At 36.8% G+C, this 17,039-nt stretch overlaps 1 protein-coding gene across 1 annotated transcript in view; it reads right to left on the bottom strand.

Moving 5' to 3' along the window:
- Window positions 1-1,778: 1,778 nt before the first annotated feature.
- CLHC1 (clathrin heavy chain linker domain containing 1) overlaps window positions 1,779-17,039 on the bottom strand; it is a 50,560-nt gene continuing 35,299 nt past the window's right edge. Inside the window, exons 10-12 of the mRNA XM_027865068.1 lie at window positions 11,992-12,194; window positions 3,510-3,689; window positions 1,779-2,078 (exon numbers count right to left, since the gene is read on the bottom strand). Of these exons, the coding sequence (XP_027720869.1) occupies window positions 1,885-2,078; window positions 3,510-3,689; window positions 11,992-12,194 (577 nt within the window). The 3' untranslated portion in view covers window positions 1,779-1,884. The remainder of the gene's footprint in view (window positions 2,079-3,509; window positions 3,690-11,991; window positions 12,195-17,039) is intronic.

The following is a 17,039-nucleotide window of genomic DNA, read 5'->3' as shown; positions in this document are numbered from 1 at the left end:
CATTCCTCCCCAGGTTATCACACTAAAGCTGTTAGCAATAAACTGTTAATAAACAAAGGCTTATAAATGATTGAGATAATTTCCCATATCAAACTATTTTCACAAAGATAATAACTTTTGACTTGAATGGTAGTTTTAACCATACAACTTGGAGATAGTTTTGTTCTATTTATATAGTGGTCATTGATCAGGATATAAGTATAAGTACTTATACTTGAAAGAGATAAGTGTGAGCTGGCCAGCGTGATTGTGGTAGGATTCACCAAAAAGGTATTTGAAAAGGGATTTGAAGAATGAGTAAGCTTAAATAGGTCATAAGAAGTTGAGAAGGTACTCTAGACCTTCTAATAAAATCCTTAAGATCATCAACATACAAAACATTCTTCATGTAGTTGCATATTTTTATGATACCGGCTAGAGACAGATTTCCTAAGATGTTCTTAAATCCCTCACTGAGGATGCTAAGAATCACAAAGTTTTTTTAAATATCTATAGACATTAACCTAACTGTTGATACCCTAAGCATGAAGTGTCTAATGATCATTAAATTGACATACTATAGGAAGAACTGCATCTTATTATCATCATCATCTTTATTATTACTTCACAGTGAAAGTTATCTTGTTCTTAACTGAAATTTCCTAATTTTAAAATCTTTAAACACTTATTTGTGGACTTTATAAGAATCAGTTTTTTGGAGCTCTTCTCTTAGTTAAACCCTAAAATAAGTTTCAAGTTTAACAATCATACCCAATGATTCTCATATCATAGTCCATCCAAGTAGAGGTTGAGACATTCCTTATTTCTTGAAGTGAAGTTTTCATTTAAAAAAAAAAAACTTTTAAAAAAATCCATAGCACTTAGAAATAAATTACATGGAACTCCTTACCTAGCTAGCTCATTCCACTGAACCACTCTTATTTTCCTATGCTGAGACCAATCTACCTCATTGAAAAATTATTTATTGATCCTAGTTCTGACCTCTGGGATCACAAAAAGTAAGTCTAATCCCTATTAATATGTAGTTAGGAGGTACATCTTTAATTTAATAAAAAGATATTTTTAACACCAAAACTACAAACTTCAACAATCTCATATAACAAAGAGCTCTGCCCATAAACTTATTCTCTGACAGAACTCTAATGTGAGCAACATTATGGGTAAGAGAAAAATTCAGCAGTAAATACCATAAGTAAGTTTCTCATTTTCAATAAAATCAATCTGGAAACCTGCAACAGTATACCTGAAGAATTCCATAGTGAGAAAAATATATTCATTCACACTCACCAGTTCCTGAAGACTCTGTTTACTTATTTTAAATTCCATTCCTAAGATGTACCTCTACCACCTAAACCATACCTTTCTGTCTAGCAAAGCAGCATTTAAATGTTAGTTTATACTAGATAAAGTTTACATGACATAATAACATGAAACATGCAGAGCAAACTGTTGTCAGTGGCTTGAAGAGTTCTCCAAGCTTCCTACTAGCTCTAATGATAAAAATTCTACCATTATAATATAAAAGTATAAAATTGTACATGGCACTATGTTAGGCATTGACAAAAAGAGATGTATACACATAATCCTGGCCTGTCCGAGTCTATAAACCCAGACAGACAACCCTGATATGGTTCTATGTGTGTGTGCATGTGTGAAAAAGAATAGAATAAAAACATTAAACAATGTTTGCTTCCCATATGAATGGGAAGCAAAGCATTTCTATATAAAACGCTATGTAGATTCCAATGCCACAATAAAGGACTAATTTGTTTCTGGGGAATAAACAATTTGTATTTATTCAAAGTTACTAATACTTAGGCTGTTTTTCTCAACTAGAACACATAAAATATTTTTAGAGCTCCCTCAGTTGTTCAAGAGGTGGAACTACCAAAAAACATGTTCCATTATGTTGAATTCTCCATCTGGAGGAATTTCGGATACTCCTTCCTGACATCTAAGGATGGAAATGATGTCTTTGGACAATCTGCAAAAGCCGTTATGGATACACACATCCGCCAGTTCTTGCCAGTCCTCTAAGGAACAAAATCGATCAGATGTCATAAGTTTTTCTGTTGCCTCTGAGAGGGGAAAAAAACAAACACCAACAACAGTAGTTTATAGTATCCGTCCTTTATTCAGTATCACTTGCACTTATTTTAAAAATTCTATTCTATTCTACTCCCTGCCCTCACTGGATTGGCAGTAGTTCTTTAGGTCCACAAGGGGAATATCCAGACTCACTTTATTTCATGTTGCCTGCAGTTTGCCACCATTAGTACCAAATAGCTTTCCGGAACCCTATAGTTCTATTTTCAGCATATCCATAGCCCTTAATTTGAGAAATATTTCTTTAAACTAATAATCCTAACTCTGAATAGAATGATGGGGCTTTCTAAATTATTTTTTTCTAAAAGAAACAAACACAAAAGAATTTCACTTGTTAGAGATGCTAATGATGTACTTTAATTGTGAAAATTAAATTCTCCTGGCAACATGTAATATCAGAGTATTTGAGGGGTTCTTCTCTCTTGAACCACCAAATACATCATGTTTTGCTTCTTGCAGCACTGCCTTTATACAGGTAGTAGAATACTACTATTCTTTAAAAATCCATTCTACTAAAATGTTCTTTCTATACCCAACACCTCTGTGCATGTACAAAGAACAGTAATTTCAAGGTAGAAAAATCAACCATAAATATTGTTGCCAAAAATTTCTAATCTTCATTATTACTCCGTCTACTGGTTCCTTTCCTGCTATCTACAAACACACCCAAGTATCTTTCATCCGAACACAAAACAAAACAAAACAAAACAACAACAACAACAAAAAAAAAAACCCTTAGTAAATCCTAGAATTCCCATTACATAGCATCCTATCTCTTCTTCCTTTCTCAGTTAAACTCTCTGGGAGGAAAAACATTTACATTCGGTGCCTCCACTTCCTCTCCTCCCACTGTCTTCTAAATCTTCTGCAGTCTGGAATCTGACAGCATCCCTCAAGTGACACTGCTCTCTTGGTCTTCTCTTAGAACTCAACATTCTCAACTTCTCTGAAGCATTTAACTATCCTTTCCTTTCATATACTCTCTCCTTTCTGGATTTTCTTTACACTGTTCTCAAAAGCACAGGGACCACAATGGGAAGAATATGTTGCTTATATGGTAGAACAGAAATAACACCATGGAAATGATGAATGTATATATTTACGTCCTTTTCTTCTGCCTTATGCTTGCTAAAGTTTCTAATTTCATCTTACTTCTCTGATGACTTCCCTAAGAAAATGTGTGTCAGATCTAGTTAAAGTCACTGAGATGGCAACCTCTTCATTTAAAGTTTTTACAAGTTAAATCTTATCAACAGAGGTTATAAGTGGTGCAGGTCTATGTTAACTAACATTTTAAGAGTCTTGATTCTTTACAAAGCCGATAATGAACTTATGACCAGTAACTTTATTTTCTCTGAATAACTCCCACCATTCCTTCATTAAGAACATTTTGCTAAACTTACCCTTCTCATTTTTATCTAGTTCTTGAAGCAGACTTAAGCCAGAATTTTTCATTCCAGTGGAGAAGAAATGAAGTACAATAAGACAAAAAGACAAAAGTGGTGGTTCCCCCTTCCATTCACTAGTAAGACAATTAATTAATTCAATTTGTGGACATATTATTACTATGTCCATAAGGTCATCTGAAAGTAAAAATAAAAAATGGTATCCACACATAATAATGTAGTAAACAACACAGAAATCTATGGTTTTAAAGATTTAAATATTACAAAGATAGCATACAAGAAATGCATTCTTAGCAGATATATTCAGTCTTTTCTATGTTCTGTACAGTGCTAATATCTTGTTATTTGTTCCTCAATTATTAGATATAATGATTGAGAAGAACATTAGGACAAGACCAAAAAAGATAGAAAAGAAAACATTACTATGATATGCTGGCCTCTCCTTCTTGGCATATCCTCTCTCTATCACTCTCCCTCAGGGTATATCCCCATTCTTGTCTGGCCTCAAACTTCAACGTTTACTATCTTCTTCTCAAACCATTCTAGACATGAAATTACTACCAGTATTATAAAAAATAAAAACTCTCGCTATAGGTCATATTTAGAAATAGAGAAGATTTTTAGTTAAAATAATTATCATGACTGCCAATGCAATGTAACTAGAAAGAGCCCTGGACAAGAAGTCAGGCAAACTGGATTCTCATCCTCCTATTTGTGAAATGCTAACTATTATTTTTTGGTGGGTTTCACAGATATTATTTCCATTCAGAAGATAAGGAAACTGAGACTAGTGAGGTTCAGTAATTTTTTCATGGTCACACAATTAGTCATAAATTGTCATAAGTTGTTTCCATGCATGCCTTAAAAACAGTTATCTTCAGGCTCCAAGTCTTGTGTTCTTTCCATTTTAACAGCTGTTCTTAAGCTAGGATCCATGAAGTTGTTTTTCGGTAACTGTATTTCAATATAGTTAATTTCATTTGTAATCTGCCTCAATACTTCAAATCATTTATGATTTCACTGATATGGATATTTCCTCTATCAGTGCAGATTGCAACCCATTCATGACTTCTAATCAGGTAAAATTTTTGATCATGTCCATCCATATATCCTTCACAGATGATCCACCCAAAATGCTAGAGGTCTTTTTCTAAGACTTTTTACATTTTGTGGACAACAGCAGATGCCTCAGGCTGTTACCCCTTGTTCTTGCTGCATAACCAACACAATTAGTTTACTTGTTATATATTTCTTCCACAATATTTCCTATACTAGTTCTTGTGTACATATAAAAATATGCTATAGCTAACTTGCATCTACCATGTCAAATCCCACCTTCTGCATGACACCTTTTCTAGTCTTCTTAGCAGCCCCTCTGAGATCACCTTTCTCTGCTCCGTATGTATTTTATATGTACCTAATTATCTACATGTTGTCTCCACTGGAATATGAGCTCCTTGAGGGCAGGGACTGTTGTCTTTGCCTTTCTTTGTATCCCTAGTGCTTACCAGAGTGCCTAATACATAGGAAGAGCTTAATAAATGTTTTTTGAAAGGCTAACTTTCTATGTATTTCTCTATTGACTGTGAGGTTCCTTGCCATTATGATGTTCTAAAATGTTTAATTGTAAAACTTTGCTGGGGGGAAATGGGTTAAAAATATGGGTCTTTGCAACTATAAGTGGGATTGAGATCATTGAAAGTATTGCAATTTCTCAGTTGCGAACCAGTCTGCTCTCTTCCTCCTATTCAATTCTGGACCTAATCATTGTCTATATTCAGTGCTTGATACAGATTTATGTACAAATTCAGTAGCTAATAGACATTTCTCATTCATTTAACTTTTTGTGTATGAATTGTTAGGCCAATGTTTTCTAATTTTAAGAGGTGGGGGAGCTCACCCTCACATTCTCTTTGGGAATTCAAAAGAACATTAGTCATATTCTGTTTGAGAACTTATGTCCCAGGAACCTTTGCAAAGCTCATCAGTGTTGAGAGGCAATGTGGCAAATGAAATGCTGGACTTCGAATCAAAAGACCTAGACTCAAATCCTACCTCTAACACTTACTACTGTGTTACTTACCCTGAGCAAGTCTACTTCCAATTTTTGTAGAAGGTTGTTGGATAAGGAACAGGAAAAGAAAGGACTTGAGCAAATTAAGAAAATTGTACAGGTAAATTGGATAGGTTTGGATTAGTGAAAAAAGTCAGATGTCAAAATTTGGGAGAAATTGAGGAAAATACGAAGAACAATCTCTCTAGTCTAGATATTGGTCTAGATTCTACTTCTGAGTTGTAAAAGAAACAGGGCCAAGGACAATTAAGGAGGATATAAAAGGATGAAGGGGGATTAAGGGGAACAAAGGATGACTGAAGAAATGAACCTTCAGAGGTAGATTCAAGAAGGAGAAGGAGGGGGCAGTGAGGTGGCGCAGTAGATAGAGTATTGGTCCTGGCTTCAGGAGGACCTGAGTTCAAATCCAGCCTCAGACACTTGACACTTACTAGCTGTGTGACCCTGGGCAAGTTATTTAACCCCATTGCCTAGCCAAAAAAAAAGAAAAAGAAAAAAAAAGGAGAAGGAAAAGGTACCTGGCCAGATAAGCAAAGTAAGTAAAAAAAGGTAAGTGGAACAATTAGAGAGTTAAGCAAATTGGTAAGAGAGGTGGGTGAGGAAAACTGGTAAAATTGGTGAAAAGGACTAGAAGTAGGTGCAAAGCTAAAGGTGAGTATGGCAATGGCTATGGAGTTGGTGGTGCAAAGGTAAGGAATTTGAATGAGATTGTAAAAAAGATTTGACCAAGAATGGTTGAGGTATAAACATCCACAAGCAGTTCCAAATAATAAACTGGAAAAGCTAAACTATTATGTAAGTAGGGGAAATTGCGCAGTGACAACACAATTGTGTGTCTTGTTTGTATTTCTGTCACAGCCAAGCATCTGTGCTCCAAGTGTTAATTTCCCTCCTTGATGAAAATGTGAAGGGAGTTGAAGAATACCTCTCTACACTCCTAATTATTAGGGAAAATGAAGGGTTTCTAAAGGAAACATAATTAAGGATGCAATGAAGAGGAAAAAATGTGCTTGTCCATAAATTCTGTGTAGATCTTTTATTTTGTCCTCCCAAGATTGATACAGTAGTCTCACAAGTGATTGACAGATTATCTGCTGAAGGGCAGAGGAAGAGAAGTGGAACAATAATGGTAGTAGTAGAGTAGTAGGAGTAGTCATAGCAGCAGCAGCTGGTGATTTCCTATTCGGGGGTACTGAGGTAGCTATCTGTTGACCTGATAGTTAACAGTCAAGAAGTCTGTTGTCTTCCTGGAGCATGTATTCAAGCCATAACAGAAGCTTACAAGTCTTATCAAAACGGATGACACCCCCTACTTCTGGGGATCCATGCGTATACAAATGATACCTCTAGAACGAATCTAAAAATGTATTTTCAATGATTATGAAGTCATGGACAAGAAACTGAAGACCATGAGGCACAAGTTACATTTTCCTCACTAGTGGCCAATGAAGGCAAGGGATACGGTAGAAAAAATTAATTTGGGAAATGAATAACTGGATAATAAATGCCAGGGAATGGGATTTCGATTTCTGGATCCCAGCTTACAATACAGGATTGACAAATTCCTGGCCAGAAATGGAATATACCTAACAAAGGCTGGAAAGAATATATTTGCCGGGTGTTTTGCTCATCTAATTAAAAGTGCTTTAAACTATAAAGGATGGAAGGAGGGAAGGAGAAAAGACTATTTATGTATATTCTGTAAGTCAGATACTATAGAGAGTAACCACAAAAAAGAATGAAGACTAGCAGTAGAGACTCACTGGAGACAAAATCTAGCTTGTAACAAAACCCATAGCCTCAAAGGCCTATGTATCTTTTCTCATTCCTCATTCTCCTTGACCTTTCGGCAGCCTCTGACATTGTTGATTATTCTCTCCTCCTTGATACTCTGTTCTCTCTTAATTTTCAGAACATCACTCCCTCCTGGCTCTCATCATACCTATCTGACCACTCATTGTCTGTCTTCTCTGCTGGAGGAGACTACTTACTTCTCACCTGGTGATCTCATCAGTTTCCAAGGATTTTCATCTCTATGTTAATGATTCCCAAATCCACCTATCCTTCCCCAAACTCTCTGCTGACTTCCAATCTCACATCTCCAATTGCCTTTCAGACATTTCAAACTGGATGTTCAGTAGTCATCTTAAATTCAACATGTTCAAAACTGAACTCATTATCTTCATCCCTAAATCCCCCCTGATTCCTACCTTCCCTATTACTGCAGAGGGCAACACCATCCTCCCCATCCTTCAGGCTCACAACCCAGGACTAATCCTGGACTCCTCACACTTTCTCATGGCACCCTCATATCCAATCTGCTGCCAAAGGCTGTTGATTTCACCTTTGCAACATTTCTCAAATATGTCCTCTTCTCTCCTCTGACACATGCCTCGATTATCACAATAACTTGCTGGTGGGTCTGCCTGACTCAAGTCGTTCCCCACTCCAATTCACCCTCCATTCATCCACTAAAGTGATTTTCCTAAAGCAGAGGTCTTACCATCTCTCTCTCTCTCTCTCTCTCTCTCTCTCTCTCTCACAGACACACACACACACACACACACACACACACACACACACACACACACACACAAATAAACTCCAGTGGCTCCCTATTGGGCTGTAGGATCAAATACAAAATGCTCTGTTTGGCATTCAAAGCCCTTCACAGACAAGCCCCCTTCTACCTTTCTAGTCTTCTTACACCTTAAAGCCCCCCTGAAATATCTCAATCCTGGCTTCCAGGATGTTTCATGAACAAAACACTTGAGGTAGCTAGGTGGCGAAGTGGATAGAGCACCAGCCCTGGAGTCAGGAGAACCTGAGTTCAAATCCAGCCTCAGATACTTGACATTTAGCTGTATGACCCTGGGCAAATCACTTAACCCCGACTGCCTCAACAACAACAAAAAAATAAGACACTCCATTTTTAGCTCTGTCTACTGACATCCCAGGTTTCTTTTAAGTCCCAATTAAAATCTCATCTTTTACTAGAAACTTTCCCCAATGCCTCTTAATTCTTGTCCCTTCTCTCTGTTAATTATTTCCTATTTATCTTGCATCATTTGCTTTGCATACATTTGTTTGTATGTTGTTTCCCCCATTAGATTATAAGCTCCTTAAGGACAGGGACCATCTTTTGCCTCTTTTTGTATCCCTAGTGCTTAGCACTGTGTCTGGCACACAACAGGCAATTAAAAACGTTTAGTGGTTAATTGATGTACAATGCATAAAATTTAAGCCAACAAGAGGAAATAAAGGTCTTAAAACAAGAGGGAAATTTGCCCTCATAGCTATCACTGAGACTTGAAATGAAACCCATCACTGGATTACAGCTCTTATATCTTATTCGAAAAAAATAGTATAAATAAAAGGGAGCAGGGTAGCTTTATACATTAAGAATATATATTCCTACACATAATTGAGAAAATATATAGATGGATGATAGATAGATAGAAAGATAGATAGATAGATATTAATAAAAGATATACTCCTGTGAGGAAATCTAAGAACTAGAAGGGGAAACAGGATGGAGAGTATTTTGGTGAAGGTCAAAGGAGGGAGAAAAATAAATGATTTTGTCATTGGATTATACTACAAACCACTTGAACAGAAAGAGAGGAGAGATGAGAAGTTTGGAAAACAGATCACAAGCCCTGCACAGAGGTGTGATATATGAGGGGCTTCAATTATCTAGCATCTGCTAGAGCCACCTTTCTAACAAAAGCAAGTTCTTGACTTGCCTGAGGGATAATTTTATCCTTTAAAAGGCAGATGAAGCAACAAGAGGGAAATTATATTCTAGATTTCATGCTCACCAACAAAAAGGAACTGCTTATTGTAGTGAAAATGATAGGAACTTATGAAGGAAATGATCATTCCATCCTGGATAGCTAGGATCTCATGGACTAAAATTCTACAGGGGAAGTCAGCACAGGAAACATGGGAGATACTCAAGAATTAAATTCTGAAGACACAAAAAGAAATAATTAGAATAAGAAGGAAAAATGGAATTTGACTAAAGTGACCAATATAGATATGTAGAAAATTCGCCAATAAACTTAGACTTTAAAAAGAAATATACAGAAAAATTAAATAAGATTGTGAGACAGTCCTGTAAAAATAGTGTGAGGAATAGTAAAGCTTACAATGAGCCTCTGAGGCTAGAAAGGGAGGCTAAGAACAACAACAAAAAAGGCATTTTTAATTATACTGGGAGAGAAAGGAGTTCAGAGAAGGGATATGACTTTTGCTTTGAGTGGATGGGACAATGCTAATCGATATCAGAGAGAACAGATAGGTACTATTTTTCGCTTCTGTTTTCTCTTCAAAGAATGACAATCCCAAAGGAAATGGCAAAACAAAAATCAATTCTCAGGAGTTAACACTCAAGGTTAAGTGAGGGGGGACCTGCCCTTGATGAATTCACGTCATTTGGCTACATTGAACAATTCTTGGTCCTGAAAGAGCTGGCAAATGCGATTGTCAGAGATATTTGAAAATATCATAGAAAACAAGAGAAGTATCACAATATAAGAGAAGTTCAAATGTTGATTTTACAGGGGGAAGAGAATAGAATCTGCAAACTATACACTAGTGAACGTGACTTCAATTGCTGAAAACATTCTGGAATAGACCATTAAAGAAACAGGGAACATTCAGAAAGAGAAAGCAGTGTTTAGGAAGAGCTAGTGTAGCTTCATTAAGAATTGGTCATGCTAAGGAGCAGCTAGGTGGCGCAGTGAATAGCGCTCCAGCGCTATTGGAGTCAGGAGGATCTGAGTTCAAATTTGACCTCAGACACTTGATACTTACTAGCTTTGTGACCCTGAGCAAGTCACTTAACCCCGATTACCTTACCAAAAGAAACAAACAAAAAAAAAAGAATTGGTCGTGCCAGACTAACCTCATTTTCTTTTTTGTCAGGATTATTAAACCAGGAGGTGAAATTTAGTAGGGATAAATGTAAAGTCTTGCACTAGGAACAAAAAAATTAACTTCTCATATACAAGAGGAGGAGAGCATGATTAGGCAGCAGTTGTTCCTAAAAAGATGTGAGAGCTTTAGTTTATCTTCAAGCAAGCTCAAGATGAGTTTTCAGTGTGATGTGGCAGTTAGAAAAGCCAATGCAATCTTGGGCGGCTTTAGGAGGGTCAGAGTTCCCAGAAAAGAGAAGTGACAGTCCCACTGCCTTTGTCAAGCCTCATCTGGAGTGCTGTGCTCACTTTTAGACACCATGGCTTACAAAGGACAGAGGCAAAAAGGAGAGTATCCAGAGGGGGCAACTAGCATTGTGAAGAGCCTTGAAGAATCCATGGTATGGGAATCAGTTGAAGAAACTGGGCATGTTTAGCTCAGACTAAAGAATTCTTGGGAGAGAAAAAAAAATGTATGATAACTGCCTTCAAGTAACTGAAGGGCTATGATGTAGAAGAGGAATTAAACTTGTTACCTGGCCCCAGAGGTATAAACTAGGAGCCATGGGGGGATAATCACTTGTCAAGTGTGTTATGAGTTGTTGTGTATGAGTTGGACTAAATGGCCACTGAGTTCCTCTGCAATGATTCCAATTTTATAACTTTATGAAAGTCATTCAGCTTTGTCAGTCTTAATAATTCCCTCACCTATGAGACGAGGGAGGTTGGCCTAGATGGTCTCTAAGGTCCTTTCTGGTTCTAAATTTATCATCTTATGATGCAATAATTCAAGCACACCCAATAGGAAAAGATGGGAATCTGGGTGACAACTAGCTTTTTGATAACGAACTAGTCTAAACTTAGGTAAGACAGACTCGAACAACAGGCAAAAGAATATATCACCAAGCAAGTACTAAAAGTATCTCCAACTAGGACCTGAGAGCAAACATGGTACAGGCAAAGTGTTCTGGCTTTGAAGTCACAGGACCTATATTCAAATCCTGCTTCTGCCACTAATTCCTTGAATGACCACTCCAAGTCTGTTTCCTTATCTGTAAATGGAGAGGGCTGTACTAGATAGCTATTAAAGTCCTTTTCAGCTCTAAATCTACGACCCTATGAAAGTCTGGGCTCTGGGGGTATAGCATTCTAGAACCCAGGATCACCACCACATTAGAATGAGGAGTCAAGAGAATTGCTTTATTAGATGAAGCACATTCAATAAGATTTATTTTTAATTACGCCCTTAAAAGACTAACTTATTGCTGTATTATTAGTAGTATTAATGGATACTGATTATGCACAATAAATATTCACTGATCACAAAAATAAATTTGTTCCAACTTCATTCCAATTTGTTTGAATTATTATGTACACTTAAAATGCATTTGATAAATTGAATCCAAAACATCATCTGTTGTCTTAGAATTAGAACCCCTAAAATAAAGATCATGAATGAAAGCTGAGGAAGTGTTTTGCTGTTTACCATAAGAAAAGTTTTTGAATTGTTTTATATATTCCATGGCTCCATAAATCTGACCCTGTTGACATAGGCAAAGAACAGCTTTCTTGTGCAGACCACATTCACTGTAGATAATCTGGGCTAAAGATAGGCACTTGGACTTGTTGTAGGGATTCTGTTCCCCATACTGGCAAATTACATCCCCAGCTTTTTCAGAAAATGTTACTCTGGGGAAAAAACATCAATAAAGCACATATTAGAGGTTTGCTAGTAAATACATGAAACTCTGAAATATTTTACAATCCAGTAAAATAAAACCTGATTTTCTTTTTTTGTTTTGTTTTGTTATTTTTAAAACCTTATTTTCTATAGTGTTTAAGCTTTCCAAGACAATGAGGAACAGATGAAACAATTGCTTTGTTATTTGCTCTTAAGTATTCTAGGATTAAACAAATGCATCTGAATCTGGTGTGTGATGACGTTTTTGTTTTTTTAGTGGGGAAGGAAATGTTTACTTTCCTAAAGATGTTGGAAATTTAAAACTTGTAAAAAAAAAACTAAAACTTTACTTTTCCTGATAATATTTAAACTACCAGGCAAAAAGGAATTCACATACAATGGGAATCTTTCATAGTTTTGGACTTTTCATTAGAATTTGTTGCCACGTACAAAGAAGGCACTTAATAAATATTGGTTGATGATAATGTGACTCTATACCTCAGTTAAGAAGTTGGTGGGTTTTGTTAGCTTTTTCAACCAGTCTAGTTTTTATTACATCTAATAGTATTTTCCTTGTTTATTATAAGAACTGATCAGACAACAGCAAAAGTAATAAGGTACTATGAGAATAAGGATAGTGAATTAAAATGGGACTTGAGAACTGTGTTTAATACCCAGTTCTTCCTCTGATTTGGTTCTGTGACCTTGACCAGATATTTCTATCATTACATCAAAGTTTACAAGTAAAAATTAATTACCATCAGGATGCTGAAAATATCATCAGTAAGATGTCAAGAACAATGAGCTAACAAGAAAGAAAAAAGTACTGTTTAAAAAATCTGCTAGCGATAAAGAAGCAACAGAAAAATGACCATTTCTTTGTCTACCTCAGGGTGAAGTTGTTTCAGAAGGTAAGACAATAAACATGGGTTTTTATTTAATCCCATGTGATTTTAAAGGAGTTGTTTTATTAAGGTTAAGTGAATAATTATAGTAATTTTGCCTTTATAATTATGTTAGCTAAATAAATAGTTGGAGTTTTTTAGAATTAATGCATCAAATTTCAAAAGACATTAACTCCGATTCCTAGTTTTCTATAAATTATACTCTAATAATAATTTAGTCATATCTACAAGGAGTATATATACAGTATCAGCATCTGTAAGTGACAGTATCCAGGAACTAGCTATAGTTCTTAAGTAGGCTGAACAAGAGAATCCCAGTTCATGCTCTAATAAACAGCTTTCCAGTGTCAGAAGATAAGGTGAGCTAGCTACAGCTCCACCCAAGCCAGAAGAAAGGAATTCAAAGACCTTGATATTTCTTTAATGTTAGCTGTCTCCCAGTATTGCTGGAAGGTTTCTAAATCCCAGTCATGCCTTGCAAAACCCTCAAGCTTACAATACCTCCATCATTTTCCAAATCTCAATTCTAGGTTACTCCACTGTCTTGCCTTCTCTATTCCTACTCTCTTGCTATTGAATGCTTCTGGAGGAACTTATGCAATAATGTTAACTAGGCCCAGTACAAAATCATGTTGTCTAATTTCAATTGCTTCTCTCTGAGTTAGCTATTACAAACCTTCTCTATCTTCAAGCTCCCCACAATTTTTAATCTCTTGCCTCTTAGCAGAAGACCCAAAATCCTACTTTAATAATTAAAGCTATCCACCACAAACTCCATCTTTTCTCTTATGCCACACTTAAAAACCTCCTTACATGGTCTGCATCTTTTCCTTTGTTCCAGTCTCTGAGAAAGAGGTGGCTCTTGTCAAGAGGACAATGACTCTTCTTATGCCCTCAATTCCAATCCTGTCTGACTCCTTAATAAATCAAAATCACACATCCTACAAGTGCCCAGCCTTTATTTGAAGACCTCTGCCAGAGAAGTTAGGGTAGACCCCTCCCTTTGAAGGCAGCCCACTCCATTTTTTGATAGCTCTGTTAGGAAATCTTTTCTCATATCAAGCCTAAATTTGTCTCTTTTCAAGTTTTACCCTTGCTCTTCCTTTTCGATCTTTGCAGCATTTGACACTACTGACCATCCTTCTGCCTGGATTCTCATTCCCCTATGTCATGAACCTTAATTAGAGGTATCTCCCATAGTTCTGTCTTGGGTCATGCCTCTTCTACATGACAATCCTTCAAATACCGGAAGGCAGCAATTATGTTCAATCTCCAAGACCACCCTCAGTCTTCTCTTCTTCAGGTGAACCATTCTCACTCTCTTCAATTAATCCTTAAATGGCATGAAGTAGAAGCCCCTCATTCTAGTTTTCCTCCTCTGGACTCTTTCTTCAGCTAACCAACCTCCATTCTACAATATGGTCCCTAGGTTTGAACATAAATCTGCTCAGAGTAGAATACAGTATCATAGCCTTAATCCTAAAACACAATTCCTCTCTGAAGGAAGAGGCAGGCACCAGCACAGCAGATAGAGCACTGGACCTGGAGTCTGGAAGAACTGGTTCAAATCTGTCTGGAAACACTTACGTGCTGTGAGTTACCCTACACATATCATACCCTCTATCTGCCTCAGTTTCCTCATTTGTAAATTGAGGATCATGATAGCACCTACCTCCCAAGTTGTGAGGATTAAATGAGATATTAGTAAAGAGCACTGCAAACCTTAAAGTACTATGTAAATATTAGCTATGAGTATCTTAATGTAGCTTCAAATCACATGTGGTTCCTTGACCATCATATTTTTGAGCCATGTTGAGTTTCTGATTCACTAGAATGTAACATCTAAATTTTATTTTTAAAACTGATAAAAAAATATCCACAGACAAAACCCAACCCCCAATAAATGGTCAATGGACCTGAATGAAGGAAGCAAAAATGATTGTTTAAGCACTCCTACGTGCCAGTTATTGTGCTAAATACTAGAAATGCAAAAACAAAAGTGAGATAGTCCTTGGCCTAGAATTTACATTCTCATAGAAGGAGACAGTACATATAGAGGAATGGTGGCCATGGAAGGCAGTTCTGGTCTGAGAAGTCATGAGTATAGATGAGTTGATCCAGAAGCAACAGTAGTATTGATCTGCATACTGTTCCCAAAACAAGAAGTGAAATAATAACAACAGCTAACATTTATGTAGCACTTACAATGTGCCTGGCACTGCACTAAGCATTTTACAATTATCATTTGATCTTCATTTAAAAAATGGGGAGTAGGAATATGTTATGGCAAGATGACCAAAGTAGACAGCTAGATAGAAATGTGAAGCATAGTCTAGTCTAGGGCCAGCTAGACACAGTAGGTTAGGTAAATTTATATTCATTAACTCAGGCAGCTCAGCCCCAGGGTTGAAGTTCTAAAACTGAGTGGGGAGAGCAAGCATGGCTTCTGGAGGTCCAATATGGAATACACCATTTCATGTGGGAAAAAGTACAAGGCTTCAGCAGGGCCACTGGCAACATGGTTGGCGTAAACAGCTGTATGAAATGTAAAGCACAGGGATAGCTAGAAATAAAGGGCTAGTGAATTTGCCCTCACTCATTTACCAACCAAGGAAGCTCAGCTGCAGGGCAGGTGCTCTAAAGCTGATTGGATTAACTTTCCCAGAGTCTGGAGGCAGGATTATTGGAGGTCCAGCTGGGTGCTATTCAAGGTAGGAAGAAGCAGGGCAGCCATAGGACTGGTGGCAAGATGGTGTGGGTGATGGTAGCTTGCTAGGATATGAAGCAGAGCCAGGTCTGGGACTAGCTAGATGAATTTGTGCTCACATACTAATGAAGCCAACTCAGCCCCCAAGTTTGGAGTTCCAAAGATGAGTGGCTTAACTCATTTTACTATTACTATTACAAAATGAATTTATAAAAGAAAAAACCCAAATAAAATAATCACTTGGGAATTGAAGAAAAAATTAAAATAACCTTCGAATATTACTTCATACCCATTAAAATGGCAAAAATATTGCCAGGGGACTTTGCAAAAGCAAATACTTTTACACTGCTTGGGGGAGTGCAAACAGATGGGAGACATTTGGAACATACATTCCTAAAGTGAGTGAAATAATCATACCCTGAACCTAATAATCCAATTATTGGAAATATATCATGACAAATGTGGAAATTTGTTTTGATTGACCATATGTATTTATAATGGAGTGTGTGTGAGTGTGTGTACACATGCTTTCAGTGGGGAGGAGGGTGCAGGATGGATTGAAGTGGGAGGTGAGAAGACAGATTTTGGCTGATTAAAACAAGAAAAATATCTTTAAATAAAAAATATTCTAATAATATGATCAAAAAGAAAAAAGTATATGTTCAAATATATTTGTAGCACTATTATTTGCTATCACAAAAAACTGGAAATAACCATAATGTTGCTTTGGAGTAGTGGCTAAATAGGTGACACAGTAGATGGAATACTGGACTTAGAGTCAGGAAGACCCAAGTTCAAATCTAGCTTCATAAACTTGCTGGTTGTAGGTCACCCTGGGCCAGACACTTAACAGCAATCTGTGTCATTTTCCTCATCTGTAAAATAGGGATAATAATAGTACCTCAAAGGTTGTTGTAAAAATTAAATGAAATAATATTTGTAAAATACTTTTTAAACCTTGAAGCACAACATAAATGCAAGCTATCATTACAAATTGAAACATATCAATGCATAGAAGCAGCATGGCATAGTGAACAGAGGGCCAAAAAGACATGTTTCTAAGTCTTGCCTGACACATACTGCTAATGTGACCCTGGGCAAACAAAAACCTCTCAGTACCCAAGGCAACTCTCCAAGACTATCATCTCTCTATAAGTTATAGAAAAGTTGCTGATCTTAGTGGAGGGAGTTTCCACAGGAGGAGTTTCCTATACCAATGAAAGCACCTCCCAAAAAATTTC

The sequence above is a fragment of the Vombatus ursinus genome, unplaced genomic scaffold (assembly GCF_900497805.2).
Source record: "Vombatus ursinus unplaced genomic scaffold, bare-nosed wombat genome assembly UNPS02014778.1, whole genome shotgun sequence".
NCBI classification, from domain to species: Eukaryota; Metazoa; Chordata; class Mammalia; order Diprotodontia; family Vombatidae; genus Vombatus; species Vombatus ursinus.
Note: the sequence above shows the minus strand (reverse complement) of the source record. Positions and strands in the feature narration are given on the sequence as shown.